Source organism: Mycteria americana, chromosome 11 (genome assembly GCF_035582795.1).
Source record: "Mycteria americana isolate JAX WOST 10 ecotype Jacksonville Zoo and Gardens chromosome 11, USCA_MyAme_1.0, whole genome shotgun sequence".
Lineage (NCBI taxonomy): Eukaryota > Metazoa > Chordata > Aves > Ciconiiformes > Ciconiidae > Mycteria > Mycteria americana.
In genome coordinates this window covers 17556063-17576242 of record NC_134375.1, presented here as the reverse complement: position 1 = coordinate 17576242, position 20180 = coordinate 17556063, and the positions used below count along the sequence as shown (strand labels likewise).

Sequence of the window (20180 nt, the reverse complement as noted above, 5' to 3'; positions counted from 1 at the left end):
TTAACATCTTTGGATTCCTTGAGACATAAGCAATTAAATGCAAGCCAGTGCTAACTTCCGGGCATGAAAATACTCCACAATTTTATCAGCAGATCAATCTGAAAGGAACGCTTCAGAAACAGATATTCCTTTACACCGTGCAAGTGTATGTGAGAAAAAGTTAGAAAACTAGAGGCCAATATTGAAAGTCTTTTCGCAAAGGGAGCTCTCAGGTTTGCAAAGGAGTCCCATATGGTGAAAACACTGTGGGACTGGCTTAAAGAGTTTCAGTGTAATTAAATTAAGACCTAGCATACAATCAGGAAAATCGCAAGTTGTGACAGCCATTTAATTCTTTGCACTATGGTGAAAGTAGAATGGTAAAGAGACCAAGCTGGGGTGGAAGAAAAAAAAAAATTAATAGGGGAAGGGAGAAGTAATGCACAAATGCCTTAAAATGAGTTTTCCACACTTTTTCCTGCTAAATATCTTTTACTTATTTTGGACTACTACATGGTTTTGATTTTTAAAGCTCAAACAAAAATGTTTTGCTTTTCTTTTGTTCACAAAAAGTTTTGCTATTAAATTTTATTTTTTCTTTTCTTTTAAAGAATTTTCACGGAAGGTCAGAAAGCCAGCGCTTTCCTAACCCCAAAACTGGTATTGTGCCAAAATCTTTCCAGTTTTCCATCTATGCAGCTTTCCATTTAAGGGACACATTTCTATGTTTTTGGAAGTTACAATACACAAAACTACAGCTTTCAACACATTACTTGTTGATTACGTAGATGTGCTTTCCAACTTCTAAAAAGCTCTGAAATTTCTCTAAAACAAAAGGCAATATTCTCCATAGCCATGTTGCACAGTCTGGCTTCTCAGTGGCTTTAAATTATTCATCTCCCTTCTCTATCTCTCCTGCCAAACCGAAGATGACCCACAGCATTAGATTTTATTACAAATATAAGATTTCCAAAAACATTTTGCATCATTAGCAGTCTGAGTGAGCCATATGGTTTTTATTTTGGTACATCCATGCAGCACTGCAGTCTCAGAGCATTTGTCAGCAGGTAAATTCAATGGACAAATATCCAATTTTACACTTTTAAGCCTGGGGTAAATACATGGATTCCTACTGAGATGCTCTTGTTTAGTATCCAACCCTACAGAGGGGATGGATGAATTCCTAAAAAAGAACTTCTCCAATCACCAGGGATTTTAGTTGCACCTATGCATCACTATAAAGGGGCTGGAGGTGACTTCAGGATACTCAGCTTTTACTGCTCCCTGTGAGTCCAGGAGGACCTGCCCCAGGGTATGTCACATTCTACTTCAAAGATTAAATTTATGTGCCCTTCGTATAACCTTCTCTTAAAAGAGAGGTGACCTATTACTCCATATTCAATCCACTTTGGAAAACAAGAAGTTGTGCAAATGCTTCAAGTTTTAATTTTCTTATATTTAGAAAGGAAACTGTTAAAAAACTAAGGAGTAAATATCTGGCAACAACCAGTTTATACTAAACATAAGTATGGTTAGCGAGGGTACGGATACGCTTGGAGGTGTAAGCTCTGAATGGTGACTGGTCATGGTGTCTCAGTTCCTGCTTGCCGAGCCGGTAGCTGAAGGACCAGGTTATCTATTAATCGGGATTCTCACGTGAAATCAGCAACCCGGTGTCAGTAAGATCCGGTGTGATATAGAATCTTATATGAATAGGCAATATGTTTTCATGCCCCCTCCCTAACGTTGCTGTAACCAACTGAGCCATTTGAAAATGTCTTTCTTTACACTGCAACATTTGCAAATCTCAACAGTATATCGATGGGCTGGGAGCTCAATAAAGCTTATCTGCATTAAAACAAAGGGAAGAACATCTCATGATGTTCGAGCAAAACACTTGTGTATGTAAGTGCCTGCAGAACTGGGGTCAGGCTTATCAATTAATGAGTTTCCCTGCATCTATTTTTTCTGCTCTCCTCTTGCACTAGATCCTGATATAAGACTGAAAGAAGGGAACATTTCCATTTCATTATTGCCTTTAAATTTGCCTTTTTTTAATCTCTCTCTTATTTTAAGTCACCCTTTGTGAAGACCTTCATGAGAAATCTTTGCAGGTTCTTGGTGTGCATCCACCTACTTCTGATGTTACTTAGTGTGCTGCTGATTATTTGTATGAGCTGCGCATAATGCTGATGTACCACTAAAGTGACTGCATTCTTCTTTAAATCGTCATTTCTTTCAAATTCTTGCACTAAAAGTAGTTAAGCCTCCAACATTATTCCAGGCATATTATCCAGAAGAACAGTTCCTGGAGTAGTGTTAAAAGTCCACTCAATAGCTGCTGGCTGCTGATGCTGTATCCATCACACAGAAGCGGGAAGCAGAATACACTTGCAAGTCATTACAGAAACCAGAGGTTAATTCTCTGGTAATACAATCCTCCAGTACACAGAACTATAAACTGTAAATACAGTCCTCTTTAAAAGCAATAATAGACCTAGTGGAAATAAAATCCTATGCAACCTCTTATGCCTTTCAGCTTTCCAAGTGCACTAGAGCATAGCTGAACACAAATAACAACTACCTCCACCAGCAGTATAAACAGAATGAGCACCGCTGAGATTAGATATCAAGACAGCATTCTTCACAAAAAGATGCAGCAAATAAAAGTGTACCACATCATCGAAAATCATCTGTTTATAAAATCACCTACTGAGGCAAAATTTTCTGCTGTTTCATTCACAAGCTCAGCAGAAGCATCCTATGTAATTCTTAAACTTTCTAAATCACACTTGGCTTCTCTTGTCTGGGAAATGACTTTGGCCCCAATGAAAAAAGCATCATTAGCTACTTGGTTTCAACTTTGGCATCTATAAGCTTTCTCCTGGAGCCAGTGATGCCAATGGAAAAGCCCCTGACTTCTGCAGGGTCCAGGAGGAAGCAACTTGGAACAAACTTTGTAAGATGAAGGCTCTCCAGCCTTCTTCAAACTCTGAACCAGTAAGAAAAACACTGTAGATCTGAAGCTAGGGGAAGGTTAATGCTTTGTGTGCTAGGGAAGTTCTGCTGATAAATTAGGCTTGTTGAAATAAAAAAAACTGAAAGATGCAAAATGATACAAAGGAGAAAGTAAGTAATTAAAGGCTTAAAACAGTGCAGTTGAAGTCAAACATCAAAACGAGAGATGGATGATTTACCTAGTTCACTGTCCAGTTCCTCCGTGTGTACCCCTTCTTCTCCAAGGGAAGAGCAGTAAATGAGACAGAAAAAATTAAAAGAAAATTTCAGATACCAGCACCAAGCAAGAAATTCCCTACAGCAAACAGCAGAACCAGCACTACTTTTCTACAGACCGAGCCCAAGCTTTCCATTTATCACACTTTAGTGATCAGAATATTGATGGATCTGATGTAGATAATGAAAGAACTGGTTCTCGCATTCTCAAAAAATCTGTATCAATTGACTACCTTCCATGCCACAGTTTGATATGGCAAAGTAATACATTTGTGGTGTTCTCACTGTAGTGAAGCTTTTCCCTCAGATCTGTATGGTCCGACCTTTGCAATCTGTTCTGTAGACACACAGATCTATCAGTAGGCCAGGCCTGAATACCAATGAAGAAATCTGAGAGGAAAACCTTGCATCTAAATAAGAACTAATGTAGCAAGGTTTTCAAGAAAGTACCTAAATTTATGGTCATACAAGGTCCAATTGACTTCACTGTAATTACTCAGATGATTTAAGATAGACACGAAGCGAAGCGCCTTGTTTAACTGGAGTCACAGGCCCACACCGAAGTCCAGATGCACTGGTGAGGCATATACAGGAAAGCACCAGTTTTAGCGGGGCACCTGGGACAAAGATCACATAATTTTTCAAACACACAAAGCCATCAATATTCACTGTTGCTCCATTTATCATTATGTGCTCCATATTCATAAGTTAACAGTGACACAGATGATTAAAGTATTGCTTAGCCTATAAATAATAATAATGCAGTCTGAAAATGAAAGATGATGACAAAACCAGAACAAAGATGGTAAAAACAATCTTGGACCTAATACAGTAAAGTATAAGCCACATAAATGAATGATAGAAGCAAACAGAAAAGGTAGTGTTACAGCATTGCTTTTGAAAATTTGGACACCTAAAAAAACACTTCCGTGACCTGTTTGCAATATATTCTACCAAAACAGTTGTTTAGGACCATTAGCGTGAAATATGAATTGCAATTTCCTTTGACAGCCTAAACTGGAAACGACCAAAAACTTGTTAGGGACATGTATCCCGACAAAGAAAAAACCACAAGGCAACTGCACCCAAACAAATCTGAAACGACATCTAACATTTGAAAAACCACAAACAGGATGGGATCGAGCCAGAAAACGCACGCGCACACACACACGACAAACGAAACAGAGGAGGAGTCCCCCTGACTTCCGTGGAAATACTCCCAACAGTGACCCTTGCCAAAAAATGTCCAACTTCTATGACACAGTAAAAATAACCTTTTCTCTTCTTTGTGCTCACATTGTTTTCTAAAATATAATTATTCTTATGTGCAAACCAAGATCAGAGCAGCCAAGCAAAACAGTGCAGTGCACTGCTGTACCTATGAAGCAACTGGTTTAAGTACTGAATGTTAAAAATATTCATTAATGAGCAACTTAGTGAATGAAGTGAAGGGGTGTGGGGAAGATGAAATTAGCTGATTTTAAGGACCTGACAAACAAAAATGCCACTACTCTGTAAAATTATGAATTTAGTTGAATACAAAAAAATTACCCAGCTGTATGTTTCTAATCCCAATTAAATAAATTATCCCAATGCTTGTTTTATAATTGCTAAGAAGACAAGAGGCTTGAAAGACTTTCCCTTCTGAGAGGAGACTTAAAACTGTTCAACAGAGGAGCTCATCCACCTGCTGTTGACATCCTACGGGCTGGTCCTTGCCCTGTCTCAGAGCACAGCGCGGGGCACACTGACCCACAGCAGCACGTGCCGCTTGTTGGCATCGCCGGGGCTATCGATGTAGTGGGAGTCTTGCTGGTAGAGAAAGCCAGGACAGAAGTTGTGCTTCAGGGAAAACTACCTTCTGAAAGAGGAAAGCTTGTGCTGAGATTTAGCAACCTCCTCTCTCAATTGCCAGCAATGCTTAACTGCAAGGAGGAGGGAGCTCTGCCTGCATATGCTATTATTTAATTTTGTTCCAGTCCTGATTACCCACTGACATATCCATTTTTAGGCGCAGAGCAAGGCCTTCATTAATCCAGCTCCCTCCACTTGCTCCTTGACAGATGATGCCAGTTGCTAAAGATCTGAAGCAGGCATCGGCTCGGTATGCTCAGTTTTTGCCTGGGCTTTGCACATCCTTGTGGTCTGGGTGCATGCTGCATTGTGCACTAAGAAGTTGGTGACCTGCTTCATCATGGCAGAGAAGGCTGCACGGGCAAATTCTCACATCCTGCAAAATCTCACATGTGAAAGGAAGGAGAGGTTGAAAAACTGCATGTGCAAAAATAGTAACAGTAGTTCTGGAGGCCAGATTTGAACCTACCAGTATAAAAGGGATGAAGTGAGTTGATCCTTTTCTGAAGTAAAATCATAACTCTTATTGAGCTGACTCACACCAGTAGGAGGATAATCATACCACGAAAACTAATTTTACAAGGACAGCACCAACACTGATGAAGTAAACCCTTCCATTTTTAAGATATGTCTACCATGATAACATTGTACTAGCCAAGATTATGCATTAGAACACTATCGCCTTTCCTGGTCAGTAGACCAAAATTTCCACACAGGTTTTCCCAAACATTTAAGTTATTTTCATCATGATTCCCTTTTTCTTCCAGCATCTCCTAAAGGATGCAGGGAAGGAACCTCCTTTAACAGTCCTGCATTTGGCTGCTCTAAATTGGACAGTGGCTTGCATTTCCAACATCTCAAGGAATACAAAATTACATCAGTGTAAATTTTCAGTGGCAAACATCTACACTTTCAAATGGAATTTGTTTTCAGCAATCATAACACTAAATGGACTGTCAGAATTTAACAGTAGAAGTGAAGCAATTGAGTTATTTCTGCTCAAACAAGGAAATAACAACATAATTATTTCAAATTCATGTAAAGCAGGTGGTTGCACAATGGAGCACGCAGAGACTCAGTTGCTTTCCTCCTACACAGCGATCCAAGGAGTGAACATGTTAGAAAGCTTTGAGTCTTGTTCAGCATCAGTGACTATTCAAATGCCTTTGCAAAAACAGAGGCCTCTTACTTCTAGCACCTGGTTGATTTTTATTAAACGATCTGCCATCTCAATAGCTATCTTGCATACACAGACAGTGATTTTACAACGTAACGGATATTGTATCTATGCACTTATTAATAAACGTTGGGGGTTTTTTTCCTAAGTATTTCTGAACACAGGTTATCAGAAAGGGGAAAAGGAAAGGAAGAAAGGCACCTAGGAATGGACCAAACACATTATTATCTCACTATTTTCAGTCCCTTACCATCATCTTCACATTCTTCTAGAGGCTTCTGCTGTTTGTTCAGGCACCGTGGATCTAGCCAAGATGTTGTTTTTGTGTTATGGCTGGAAACCAAAAATGGAAATATGACCTTTGTTAATAACGCAGAGCTGAAGTATCAGTGACATAAAAGTATATATCCTCTTTGTTATTCAACAGACCTGAAGGCATACTTTCGCTTCAGGAGAAACGGCATTACAATTTGATGTTTTGCAAACTAGTCTACCAAATCACAAGAATCTTGGCATTGAAAACACAAAGGTGAAAAGTGAAAATATACAGATTAGCATTCCTGACTGAAGGATGCATGTGAAAACTGCAATATTATAATATTAATTTCCTTGGTGGTTTGTTTCTTAATTCCAGGAGCTTTGATCCATTTGCCTCCTGTCAAAAAGACAGAAGTTTTCCTTCCTCCCTAAACCATGCAGTGACCTTTATTGCTGCAAAAGACCTTTGACGTTTGTCTAGATTTGACCCATGCATTAGTCAAAACCAAGTTTCCAGTGAAAACTTTTTAATTACACAAATAAAAATGTTCTGTCAAAGACTTTGATGGAAGTTGAACAGCTTTACTTTCAACTCTTCCTTTCTAGAAGTGCCCTGACAGTATCGTGATGCCAGTCCCAGCGGTGAAGGCTGCATAGTAAACAGGCTTAAAATACATTTTTCTAGAAATTATTTTCTCCCATCATTTCATTTGCATACGGAAACAATCTTGTAATATAATGCCTCTTCTACAACCTGACATCATCTTAGACATAACCTGCAAAGATAGCGCTCCAGTCCCTGGGATATCATTTATCTAGCTTAGCCTTTAACACCACTTAACAGTTTTAAGTTTCAATACTGTAGTAATGCTATTTACTTCTTCAAGGTCTCAGAGAGGTTTACAAACTTAACCTTAGCCTCACAACAGTCTCACGAAGCTGGAAATGCTGTAATGAGGGCTATGATCCCTGAGGAACTAACAACTGACCGGCAAACTTGTATTTTACTGCAAGAAGAGGGGACTGCCCTGCTCCTAGGATCTGAGCGCGTAAATAAAAGGTCCTTGTTTTACACATCCTACTACTGAGCCCTCCCAAGGCAGGACGAGCAAATGCATTTAATCCTTTTGTATGCTTCAGAGCAATTAATCGCCAACTAGAAAACTGAATAGCAGAAATTCAGCAACTCAGGCAAATGAACAGCAATAAAGCAGAGGGGTTCTGCCAACTTATAAATAAGAAAGTCTGTAGTCTAGCTGAGAAAGAGGGCGGTGGGAGGAGAGCAATGAAATATTTGCATATTTCTTGTCTCGCTCACCAAAGGCTCACAACAGTGTGGTTTGCTGAGGCACAAAAAATTTAGCAACACCTTTCAGATTGTACCCTCAGCGGGACAGGGTCGTGTTAGACCTGTAACATACATAGATCTACATGCAGGGTAATGAGGGACTGCGATACTTTGGGTAATGAAAATCCCAATTAAAGCACCAGAGAAACATATCTCAAGAGCCAAATTGCTTCAGCTACAGGCCATCAGGATCGGTTATCCGACACGCAGCCCTGGCCCCACTGGACCTGTGCCGGTTCTGTGCAAGCAGCTCAGATGCTCCCATACTGTTCCCTTCAGCACCCTGACTTGATAACCCAAAGCGCTGTAGATGACAGTACAGACATCTAAGCCAGCTTGGGTCCACACAGCTCATTAGCTTGCTCTCTTAATTTGATACAAATCAAACTAAATTGTTTCTAGGCTCAGGGTGTCCTTAGAATTAATAGAACTGCAGTCATTCAGTGCTGCATCCACACTAACACATTCTTGCACAAAAATCACCCCCTGTGCGTATGTATCCTCAAAATGGTCAATCTGCACTGCAGGGAAGGAAGCAGTTGGTATGCTACCAGATTTTCACGTCAGACAGACAGCCGTGTATGCAGGCTATATTTTTCCACCACACATATGATTCTCCTGCAAAAGGTCTAAGAAATTTTTTAAGGTGCTACAGTCCTGCATTGCTAAGAGAACACATGCACGTAGAGACTACAGCAGCGATGGGGACGGGTTTTGGGGAAATTGGTGGCAGCAGCAGAACCCCTTGCTGAAGCACCTGTAAGGAAGGATAGCAGGGACCCACGTGTGGACAAAAAAGCGAGCAACCGGCTGCTTGGGCAGCATTTAGTGCTCATCATCTGTCCTCCTTCAGGGAGGAAAATGGCAGGCTGGATGGGCTATTACTCAGGCTGTGTTATATACATTAAAGCCAGAAAGTACGTCACAGAATGAGGCACCCTGAGGACATAATGAGGGGCAGAATACCGTGTTTGGGATAATGAACACATTTCAGTTTCATCTGATATGCAGCTGATGAGAATTTGCATTGTGCCTTCTAGACTTTGGCTTACGCTAGGGGGTTGGTGGAGCCTCTTCAGGTAATTGAGAGCACCCTGGAAAATGGCCGTTTTTACAGCAGCCCTCTCCCAGCTGGTGAAGAGCTGCTGCGGTGCTCTCAGTCCTCCCAGCCACTCAGACCTTCTGGCACCCTTCTCTGATGTGTTCCCTTGCCATTGCAGCCAAGGGAAAACCTGCTCTGATGAACCTTTCCTTGGCCCCGTCCAAAAGTCCCCTCTCCTGATGACGGAGCAGGACTGCTCCCCTCACTGCCCTAATCCAGCGTGATTCTCCGGAGTACCAAAAAGGGGCATTAGCAGAGGAGGTTCTTCTGTACTAACTGGCTACTGGCTTCTGGTGCGCAGCCAGAGGATCTCAGTTTCCAAGACCGCATTAAACAGGCCATCAAATCCCAAATCAATTCTTCATCCCCTTCCTCTAGTTGGGCAGCTAAGGGCTTGAGTTTCAAAAGCTAATTGAATTTTAATGCCTAGCTAAACTCTGTGCAAGAAATCTCTTCCACTAACAGGTCCCATTTTATAAGTTACTCCTATCTCAATAAATCTAGACAAGTATAATTAGAGACTATTATTTATGGCATGAAAAAATCAATATCATCATAAAACTGCTGACAGCACTCAGCTCTTTGGCAAAGTCTGCAGAGCACGAGGTACTTCTTCCTTTCCAAACTTACTGTGCCTACTCTGCACTGAGCTATGCCTTCTGCAAACCACTGGAGCATGTTAACACGTTTGGCCCATTTGCTCTGATGAGAGGACAACACACAAAGTCCATTCCCTGGCTCTGCTACCACCTGAGCACACATCCGGAGGAATTCTCTCTGCTGCATTATGCACAGAGGCAGGCTCCAGAAATGAAGTCTCAGCCCTTTCAATTAGGAGCTTTCATTCCACCCGTGAAAACAACTGGTCATATTTTATAAGTGTTTGTTGCTTTTGTAACTACCCTCATAAAACAAGCAATTCCCCCTGCCTTTGAACTCAGAAGTAATTTGGATGTTAATCCAATCAGGAAATACAAAACCCCTTCAGAAGCAGTAAAGAACTTACAGCTCTGCAACATAAATGTATACGCTAAATATTTAATATGCACACATACACACACAAAATGCATCCAAGGAGGTTTACTTATGCCCAGAGAGAGAGAGAGAGAGAGATGGAATTAGAACAACAAAAATGTGCTTTACTCTATAAAATAGACTTCTCCGTTCTCGGTGTAGGCCATCTCCCAGTTTTCCGGCAGAGGACCTAGGTTATCCTCGGCAGAAGGAGGTAGGTATTGAGGGAGGTTCTGAGATGGTTCCGTGGTGGGAACGTTGGTGTGGCTATCAATTGCGGACGGTGGGGCTGTCTCTCTTACAATATGCGTATTATGCTCGTCTTGGTCACCAGACTCTGCTGTAGAATAAACAAGCACAAATAAATTGAAAATCAGTCTTTTTCTCCTTCCATTTCCTTCTCCGCGTTTATCCTTACAGTTTTCCTCTCCTTGCTTTTTAATTCACAAGACACAGCAACAGATGAACCGAGGGCAGAGACTCTGCAGTCTTCTTGCCAGCAGGGACGAGCTTGCTTTGCCCACACACACTCTGCCAGCCAGACCCTCGCCAGCGCAAATCAGAAGCTGTGATCAGCTACTGTGTTTGCTCTAATAGGCCCTGCTGAGGTACCAAAGTCTTCCAAGCTGTCTGAGGCCAGGGCTCACTGATGTAGATGAGTTCAATGGGCTTCTGAGCAGGCTTACAGGTTCACTCCCGCAGTGCCAATTGTGGGACAGGGATTAGGAGAACAAAATGTCCTGTTTGAAGAATTATCAAAAGGGGAGATTTTTACAAGTGCAGAAGGTAGCCCGAAGCTCAAAGTCAACAAGCTAATGGTGAAGGTCTTTACTGCGGTGCGTTTTTTTAAATTAAAAATTAAAACAAATGTCAGCACTACGCCATGTGTCCACACGTTGCTGCTCATTAGTGCCTGTTCTAGTTGTCTGAGGAGGTTTATTCCATGGCTCATCACTGTATCCTTCCAGTCAAAGTCACTCAGGAGTATTTTATGATGTATCTGGCCCTTCTCCCTCTAAGGAAACTTTTCTGATGCTTATACCCATGCAGTTTTGAGCTGTATCCATGAAACACTGCTGCTCATTCCCTCCACCCCTAATCACAGTAAATGCTCTGCACAAACCAGGTCTGTGCCCCTAACTCTTTCACAGACAGGTTTTGGCAACAACAGACAAATTCTAGAATTACGCCTGTGTCTAGCAAAGGGATTTTCTCTGTTTGGTTCTTGCAGGTGTTGAAAATCGATGGCAGTACTTCCAAATCACCTGAGACCGCCAGTCTCCAGTACACACGGCAGGCAACACACCGAGCAAAAGACAGAGAGAGCAGTGTCACACTCTGCCAAGTCCCCAAGCAGCGGGACAGAAAGGGCTTCACAGCCAAGACCTCGCCTCCGCTCTCCAGACCAGAGACCACTGACATCCTCAACCCACAGCCCACAGCCTTGGCTTGGGGGGCGGTTAACTGCAGCTCCTGCACTATTTCTAGTCTGCGTGCTGCCTTTACAAAAAGGCAAGATACTGAAATTAATACACTGGGAGAGGAGGGAAGAAAAAGATCCGGACTATACCAGTACCCTCAGCTGCCTGCTTTCTAGCCTTCCTGGCATTTGATATTTTTAGGTAGAAGCTGACAAGATAAAGAAGCATGAATGAATCATCACCAACTTAAGCCTGCGAGTGTAAACATGCCAAAGTCTGGGAAACACAAGTCATCGAGAAGTCTTCTAAGGAAGCAGGAGCCTTTTAATATGGCTAGCACACTTACATATGAAGTAAGCATAAGGAATCACTTTGGTATACGAGAAATAACTCTTTTCTTGATTCTGTGCCCATTTAATGGAGGCAAGGGGCCAGGGTGTGATAACATTGTGACAAATGAGCTGCACCTTCCAGTATTTCACCTTGTGAAGGAAAACAAGGAAGAGAAATGAGTCAGTTCAGGGGCACCAAACTGAGACGCGCAGCAAGGAGGTCAAACAGCGTCTCCCACCAGCTTCCTCCCAAAATCAGATCCTGTGACAAGGGCTGAGGTTGCTGCCACGTCACAACATGTGAGAAACCACCCTTAGGTGCAAAACTTTGTAAAGGAGCTGGTAAGCAGAGACAAAAACTCCAGCCTGGGAGGGATTAGGCCAGCCAGGAGTGACTTGGGTTAGAAAGGTGTAACAGAGCACAGCCCTCAAAGCCATTTGACAGTTTGGCCCAGAGAGGGTCAAAATTAAATCTCAGCCTAAATCCTTTTAAAGCTCTACACAGACGTTAGAGCCAGGACTTTGGCAGGTAGGAACTGGCATGACAGCTCCTACAACTCGTCCAAGGCTGGGAAGGAAAATTGTCATGGTGGTAGGAAGTGACCAGAGGACAAAGGATCAAGTGCCAGTGATGGTGAGCACCCACAGCAAGCAGCTGTGAAAGGGTTGAAGGTGTGGATAATGCTGCTTGCTATGTACCTACCTCAAAGGGAGCTAGGAAGATGAATTCAGTGTTTGAAGCTGAGCTGAGGAAGTACTGCTCTAAGCGCTAACAAGTACTAGGATTGCAGACATGGGAAAGAGCTCTTGCCCCTCAGAGCTTCACAAACTTCCAGTTCATTTCTGTGGAAACTCAACTGATGTCCAATAGTATTTTGCTCTGAATCTCCCTGCACAGCACTTGACTTTAGATTGCAAGTTTCCAGTGATCTTTCAGCCAATGCTCAAAGGTAGCCATGGTGGGATCGAGATCTCTATTCAGCAGGACACAAGGCCTTCATAAAAATAGAGAGCTTGCACCCATGCTTCAGACTTAATTCCTGCAGCAAGCAGGCCTTGGTTTGCTGGAAGGTACCTTGAAGAAGACGACCTAGTAATTGTATGTGACGGGTATCTCTAGATGCAAGGAAGGGGAAAGGAGAGCAACATGTTTCGGAAGGAGCAATAATTAATTTCAAATGCATTCTGGTTGAGCCATTTGATACTGTTTATAATGACTGGAACTGTCAACCATAGCTCAACTCTTCCTTGAACTTTCTGCAACTAATGGATTTGAACTTTTCCCCATTTTTTCTCATCAAGTTCAATCCCACAAGGCCTTTTTAGAAGACACAACCATGCATGTGATTGTCCACACCCAGACACCTGCCATCCCAGTGTTGTTGGCCAGTTCTGTCTGGGATTGACAGGTCTGCAGAAAACCCATTAAAAACAAAACCCAAAAGAATCCCCCTCCAAAAATCTTCCCCATGTATCATAACTGATGGACTGTGATATTTTCGTTTTACCTGTGAAGCTACTGCTCATTTCAGGTACATCATCCTCTTCCTCATTCTCTGTATGCACTATGCCAGCATTTTGCATATCATTGTAAGACTTGGTTCGCTTTGGAGTCGACTGCTTGGAGCCAGACTGCAGGTTTTGCAAAGCATCGGTGGAAGTCACTTTCCCACTGAGGGGCTGGCTGGGAGGCTTGGGCGTTCCATAATAGTTACCTAGGCAATAGAAACGCATTTGCATCTTCAAAAGAGAGCAGTTTATAGCAGCAAGTTTTCTATTTTATTTTCTTTTCCATTCCATTAAAATCTCTGTCTCTCCCCACAAGTAAGTAAGTAAGTAAGTAAATAAATAAATAAAGTAACACACGCCATTCCCATTTGGGGGGGGCCAGATTTCATCTCTAGAGCAGACACGGAAATAGTTCTTGCCTTTTAAGTTATTCTTGTTGAATCTAAAAGGAGAAGCAATAGTTGCATTGTTTAGGTGCACTGAGCGTACAAGGGCTAAAACAAAAGGCAGTCATGGTGAATAGCAAAACTTCATCTTGTTACATCTGAATTTCAATTAGTAGCCTTTTTACATGTGTGCACCCACACAATGCTGTGGCAGATCTGGAGTGAGCCCTGCAGAAAATAAAAAATTCATGACTGCTATCACCCAGATAAGTGATGAAAGGCTCGACGGCCTGCTTTAATACGCAGGTTCTTTTAGGGTGGAGGTTGCATTTAAAAAGCAAAAACTATTCTCTCTCTAAAAGAAAACTTTGTCAAAGGAGAGAAAAGGAAAGGAAACTCAGCAGTTGGGTCAACCTGGGTAGAGGTGAACAACCAACCTTAAAGCAAAACTTGAAGGGACTGAAATGCACCCACAGTTATGCAAACGCACAGCTCTTGGCAGCCATCACCAGACGTGACACAAACAGTGCAAAGTGCTTGGGATACTTCGCTGTCATTTTAAGTGACCACGGAAGAAATACAGAATAAGTGCAGGTTCATTGATGCCAGAACCACACAGAGGTATTTCACTGTTCCTGTTTCACTTCACCTCAAACACCACAGTACTGCTTGACTTGCCCTGAAATGCTCCACAGGAATCTCAGGTCTGGAATCGGTTCCTGCAGCACCGGGCATTATAGGAATTCAGGCCTATTGCAAGGCGCATCTTTTAATTTTTATACAATCATCTGTGATATACAACGGTTTTGCATAAAACTCCCCAAATTTTCCCTTTCAAGAATTAATAATTTTCATTTGCCACCTTCAGATTCCAAGGGTGAACTTAAAAATTTTCCCTATGCTCTCTGGCATGACAAAATATAAAGGATGCTCTCCCATATAGCTTTGTATAAACCCACGTGGGGGTGCACGGATATAGTTTCAACTGTGGCAGCAGCACAAAATTCTTCTCTAAAATATACATGTACATTTGACTACATTCTTCATCTATCTCCACAGGCTATGTATAACCTGAAAGCATTTTTCAATTTTGCAATACATAATTACGTTATATATTTAATATCCATTCCCCAGAAAGTGTACATGCCCCTTTATTACCCCTGTTACACTAGATGGAAACCACATGCCAAAGGCAGATTGTGCAGAGGCACTTTAAAACCTCATCTGCGCTAGAAAAGATTTCTTTTTCATTTATTTTTATACATATGCATGTGTATTTTTGTTGCAGAAGCCAACAACATCATTCATACACTGAGCTATGACACTGAGTTTAAAGTTAGCCAAGCAGCTCTGCACTGACCTGCCCCACTGCTGTATGCAGTAGTTCCACTCACCCAATGCATTTCATACTGCTCAACCATCACACACTTGAGGTTCAAAATGGCATATCCTTATTTCAGTTTGGAAGTACTAGTTGGTTACCTCAACTCCTGTTTAGCTGACTGAGTTGCCTTTCCCTTTAGAGCATCTAAGTCCCTTACCACTCCGAAGCTGTGCGTGTTGTCAGCTTTAGGGTAAGGCCACAGGGATCACGCATGCCCCAGCGCTCACGGATCTCAACCTGAGACTCTGGAAGGTCTCCGGACATATCAGGAGCAAGGGAGACCTGGAATCACCCTGGCTCAGGTTTGCAGAGTCCTTCTGGGAAGACCAATTTGGACACATGTTGCTATCTTTCCCACTCACTGCCTTCCAACAGGAGAAAAAGTCTTTCTTACAGAGCTGAGGCTGGAGAAGTCAGAGGAGCTCCTATCTCCATGCTTTTACAGCCGGAGTACTAGGACAGCAACACGTGCAGGCTTGTCTTAACAAGGTGTGTTCGAGCCTGTATACAACGTCGTGGATTCAGCTCCATAGGAACAGCAACACTCTGCAACGCTTTCATCTTCTGTTCATCATTTCAGAATCTTAAATGTACATTGATGCATAATTTATAGGGAGAAGGAAATTACTTCTTCTGGAAAGAGCCTCTAATGGGGATGGAGGCTCCTCAAGCAGGTTGCAGTCTCTGCTAGAGAAATGATTCTTATGCTCTATATACTGCAGGACTATTTTATGCAAAAAGAGGAGGAATGGGGGCAAGAGAGTGCAAAGGGAAAATACAAAGGCAGGTGGGCAGAAAAAGGATAATCTACCCTGCTCTCATCCTATCCTCTTCAGCATTTCTCCCCAAGAATGCTGCTACTTTGGGGTTTTTTGGTTTTGTTTTTTGTTTTTCCATCCAAACGTGTGTTTTCTAAGGATGTTAACTGCCAAGCAGAGGGATCCACATGTGTGGCATATACGTGAGAACAGCTTTTATTTATGGCACTGCACATCACTATTTTTGCAAAATTTATTTCAGGTCTGTTGTAAATGGTTAAATCTTTTTGCAATGGATGCAACAAAATGAATGAAGGGGATATATATGTTGCTACTCTGCATTTGTGTTTCTCCTGGACAAGAACATAGCACAGATGTTACCATCCCTCCTCCAACTAAAGAGAAATATATGATGATATCTCTGAGTTTTGTTCTTTTTCAGTTCTTCTAGCAACAAGCAAGGCTGGAGTTTCTAACTGTTCACAGAGAGCTGTTCCTCAGCAGAAAAACAGGCTTCTCTAAAGTATTTCAGATTTGCTTACATCAAGATCACTAGTCATTTTTCAAACCAGCCATGGTTGTTGGAACTTCTATTAGCGAATAATTATTTTCTACCAACACAGCGTGCTGTCTTAGAGGATTCGTACAAGAATGTATGAACATATACAAAGAGCAAATATGAACCTGAAACTGAGCATGGCTCTGCATGTGTGGGTTTTGTTTTGCAGACTATGGGAAATGCAGCCATTGGGGCTGAACTTTTTTCTTTCCTCCACAGGAGGCAGATTCAGCCTGAGTCAATATTCCAAAACATCACAGCTCTTCCTTCAGATTCACACAAGGACATACAGGTTTGAGAAACAACCCATCTCATGACGAAAAACTGCAAAAGAAAGCTTCAACCCGGCTTCCAGGTGTCATGGAGAACAAGAGAAAATGGAAATACTCTCTTTTCCTCACGTTTGCTGGATGCAGTCAGACCTATTTCTCTTCTCTAAGCAGTTCTTTTTGAAGACATGGCACGTGGGCCTGGGCGTGGGGGCAGGGGACACAACATTAGGAGGGACTGGCACTTAAAATTATCATCGAAACTCATGTTTAATCCTAGAAATTAGAAAGACAAAATATTTACCCTGCGACTAAGACATCCAAATGTGCACCATTAACAACTGACAGTGAACAGCCCAGCAAGAGTTTTAAAACACTCAGACCCAACATTATTTGTTCAAATTAAATCTGTCAATGTTTATGAAAAAACATACATTTAAAAATATGCTTTAACAGTGTTTTGTGAGCCACTTGTAAGCTTGAAAAAGGGGCTAACTTCATAGCCAGTGTAATTTGTACTGAATATCCAATCAGCTCTAATTATTAACAGCACGTTACATGTGCATACACAAGCATCTGCCATCCCAGAGGATCCCAAAACATTTTCTAAAGTCAGCACAGTAGTTATGGCAGGACTCTCCGGGGTGCTCAGCTCCCCCAAAAGCTCAGGTGAAGCTCTGCAAAACTTCTGAGGACTGTGTCCCTAACATGATGTCTCAAAGCTGGAAAAGAGCAGCCCATCTCGCAGACGAAGGAGATTTCTTGATGAAGACAGCGGGAAGTCTCTACTTCTCTGTGGAAATGCCAGTTTTGAAGCAGCCAGCATGGCAGAAACAGCACTTTCCCATATCTGATTCCTATGGGAACCGAGCTCCTAAGCTTTACCCTCTTCTCAGTCACATTTGGTTCCTGCCTACAGCAACCAAATTAATAGCTAATAACAATGCATTCACTCAGCAGATGCACATGCCATTAACTGAATTCCTTGTCATCACCTTTCACTAACCGCTATTTTATTCAGTCCCTTGGTGCTTAAAGCTTATTTAACCACAACCAAAGTTTGATAGCAGTTTTTACAGCCAAAGCCATGACTTAATCCATGCACTCTAAAGCGCCACTCTGGAGAGTGCACAAAAATAACAATAATAATGGAAAAAATCAGAATAGCTATTTGGAATGAGTTGATTTCTTTTCATCTCCTTATCTCTAAGTGTCAGCAGCTTACACATTTTAGCATCACGCACAGTAATTAGACTTTAGTAACAGCTAATCACAACAATAAGACAAGTTCTCATCATCATAACACTTCTTCCTCTGCCAATTCAGGCAGCGATCATAATCAATGAAAGCAATCTACAGCAGCTTCCACCCTGTCCTGCAGCTTACGAATTAAAGCAACGCTGTCAGCCAAGAGAACTTTCTTTTTATATTTTAGAAACCTAGTGGTAATGGAAAACTTTTCTTATACATCGGAATAGCAAAACATTCTTATTAAATATTCCCCTGATGGGCAGTAAATTCACAGAAAACCTTACAACTTTTATGTGACCTGGAATTTGAAATGTAATTCACAAAAATACACCCATCAGCTACCCTTAAGTAAAATAACTATGAATCTAATCCATACAAACTTTTGTCAATCACCATTCAATTCAATTGGAGTTGAAAGGACTACATCCATCCAAGATGCTGTTTCTGGAATGGGTAGAAATGCACAAGAACAGAGACGCAATCTAAAAGGGTCTAAAGTGGAGTGGATATGAAAGTAGGTGTTTCACCTTGCAGAGAGGGAAGATGAGACCACGGAGGCTGCTGGGGGGGACAGGGCAGCAGAGCTGAAACGGAGAGGTGAAAGAAGGCAGAGGAGCTGTGTGCAAGGTCAAGCACGAGCTTGAGCATTGGTACAACGCCAGCTGAAGAATGTGGTCGCAAACCGTGTATTTCAGTTACTTTCATCTGTAGGTGTTGGCTTTGCTGTAGCTATTATGGTTTTTTGAGGGGACAAGAATTTGTCTTTCTTTTCCGGTGTGAAGAGATAAGGCCTGGGACGTGGAGTGTATTTGTCTCTCGGTAAAGTACTGAGCAGAGTTCTCGCAGTTCTGAATTTACTGACGCCTACTGTGAAGCATCATTTTGCAATTATAAAAACACTCAAGAAACTCAAAAGCCTCTGTGTAGCACAGAGGACCCTGAGTCCAAGAGAAGTGCATCTGATCTTCAAAGCTACCACTCTGTGTTAACAAGGACTCCATTAACAGCTCATGTTTTAAAAAGCAGTTCATAGCTTACCGTATTGATGCAAATGGGTATTTTGGGAAAGAGACTTGGAGATAAGCAGCAAAATTAAGCAAGGCCTTGACATGAAGACTTTAAATGTAATTATTAATGTAATTGTTTTCTTTACCGACATGCAGCTGCTCTTCTCTGCATTGTATAAGGACCAAAACAATTGACCCTTAATTTTAGCAGAACAGCCGCTGCTCATCTCATCCAGCAAGAGTGCTTGTGTCTGATTAGCACAGGATGAACTGTTTCCTGGGAGCAGAGCTCCTGCTCCAGCGTTTTGTCTGTTCTCTTCCCAGATCACATTCTGCTACAGATTTCTACATTGAGATGACAGATCTGGCTGCTGTTTGTGGGATTCACCTAGCTGCAACTGCACATTGATTAGCAATTGCCTTGAGGAAATCCAGAGTATCCAGGCAACCGGGAGGCGGCCGCAGATACGGCATCTGGATCGGAAGCAAAACATAGGCAACGAAAGAGATCTCGGAGAAATTAACCTACAATACATGCAAATCCAATTTGCTTTAAATAGTAGATTCTCTGTCAATTTTTGCAGTTATTAATCATGAGGTTATCTGAAAGATCAGTCTGGGTTTCTTGTTAAATTAGTCAAAATGTTACAATATGCACATTTCAATTTATGTCTGAAACCTAACATATAGTCCAATTAGTGTCCTTATAGGCAATGACAGCATAGGAGAAAGTCACCTACAGATCAAATCAGTCTCATTTATTCTGATTTTTCCTGGGTTGAGATATCACTAGGTATTGCCACATGCTATTGTCAACACTCATGTACAGCTGCGTTCAAGCACATTTAATGCATGGAAAATTTCTAACAAGCCTAAACAAAGCAAAGATACTTAAAGTAACACATAAGCAGTAAGATCTTGGTAGCATGGGGCATGAGATGGCTATGGAAGCTCAGTGTGTTTCCTGAGCTCACGTTTATTACAGCAACTGTTATATCCACATGCAAATAGATTAAAAAAAATTCATAGGGAACATAAATAGGCATGTGCTTGTGCATGGTATATACAGAGAACACAGCAGAAGCAGCTGGAACACACCCTACCTAGCACAAGGCTGTAGGAATCAAGAAAATGCCACGCTAAGCCATTGCAATATGCAACTCTCCTTGCAAATACTTAAATATTTATGTATATACTCCCACCATGAGGATGTGCCCCATTAACACCCTGCCTCTCAGGAAGGCAGTGGCGTGTGTATTGTAGCCCGCAGCGAGGGGTGAGCTCTGCAGTGGAAGGGAAATGCCAGGGCTCGCGGAGGCTGGGCTGCCTCCTGGCACA

The 20180-nt window shown here is 42.0% G+C and overlaps 1 protein-coding gene across 22 annotated transcripts in view; it reads right to left on the bottom strand.

Moving 5' to 3' along the window:
• Nucleotides 1-20180, bottom strand: part of MAGI1 (membrane associated guanylate kinase, WW and PDZ domain containing 1) — a 361904-nt gene that overhangs the window by 66448 nt on the left and 275276 nt on the right. For 9 of the 22 annotated variants that reach the window (XM_075513672.1, XM_075513674.1, XM_075513675.1 and 6 more), the window contains exons 4-7: nt 13228-13434; nt 10096-10306; nt 6495-6577; nt 3177-3215 (exon numbers count right to left, since the gene is read on the bottom strand). In XM_075513672.1, coding sequence (XP_075369787.1) covers nt 3177-3215; nt 6495-6577; nt 10096-10306; nt 13228-13434 — 540 coding nt within the window. The remainder of the gene's footprint in view (nt 1-3176; nt 3216-6494; nt 6578-10095; nt 10307-13227; nt 13435-20180) is intronic. The other 13 variants (XM_075513677.1, XM_075513691.1, XM_075513685.1 and 10 more) reach the window with 2 other exon arrangements.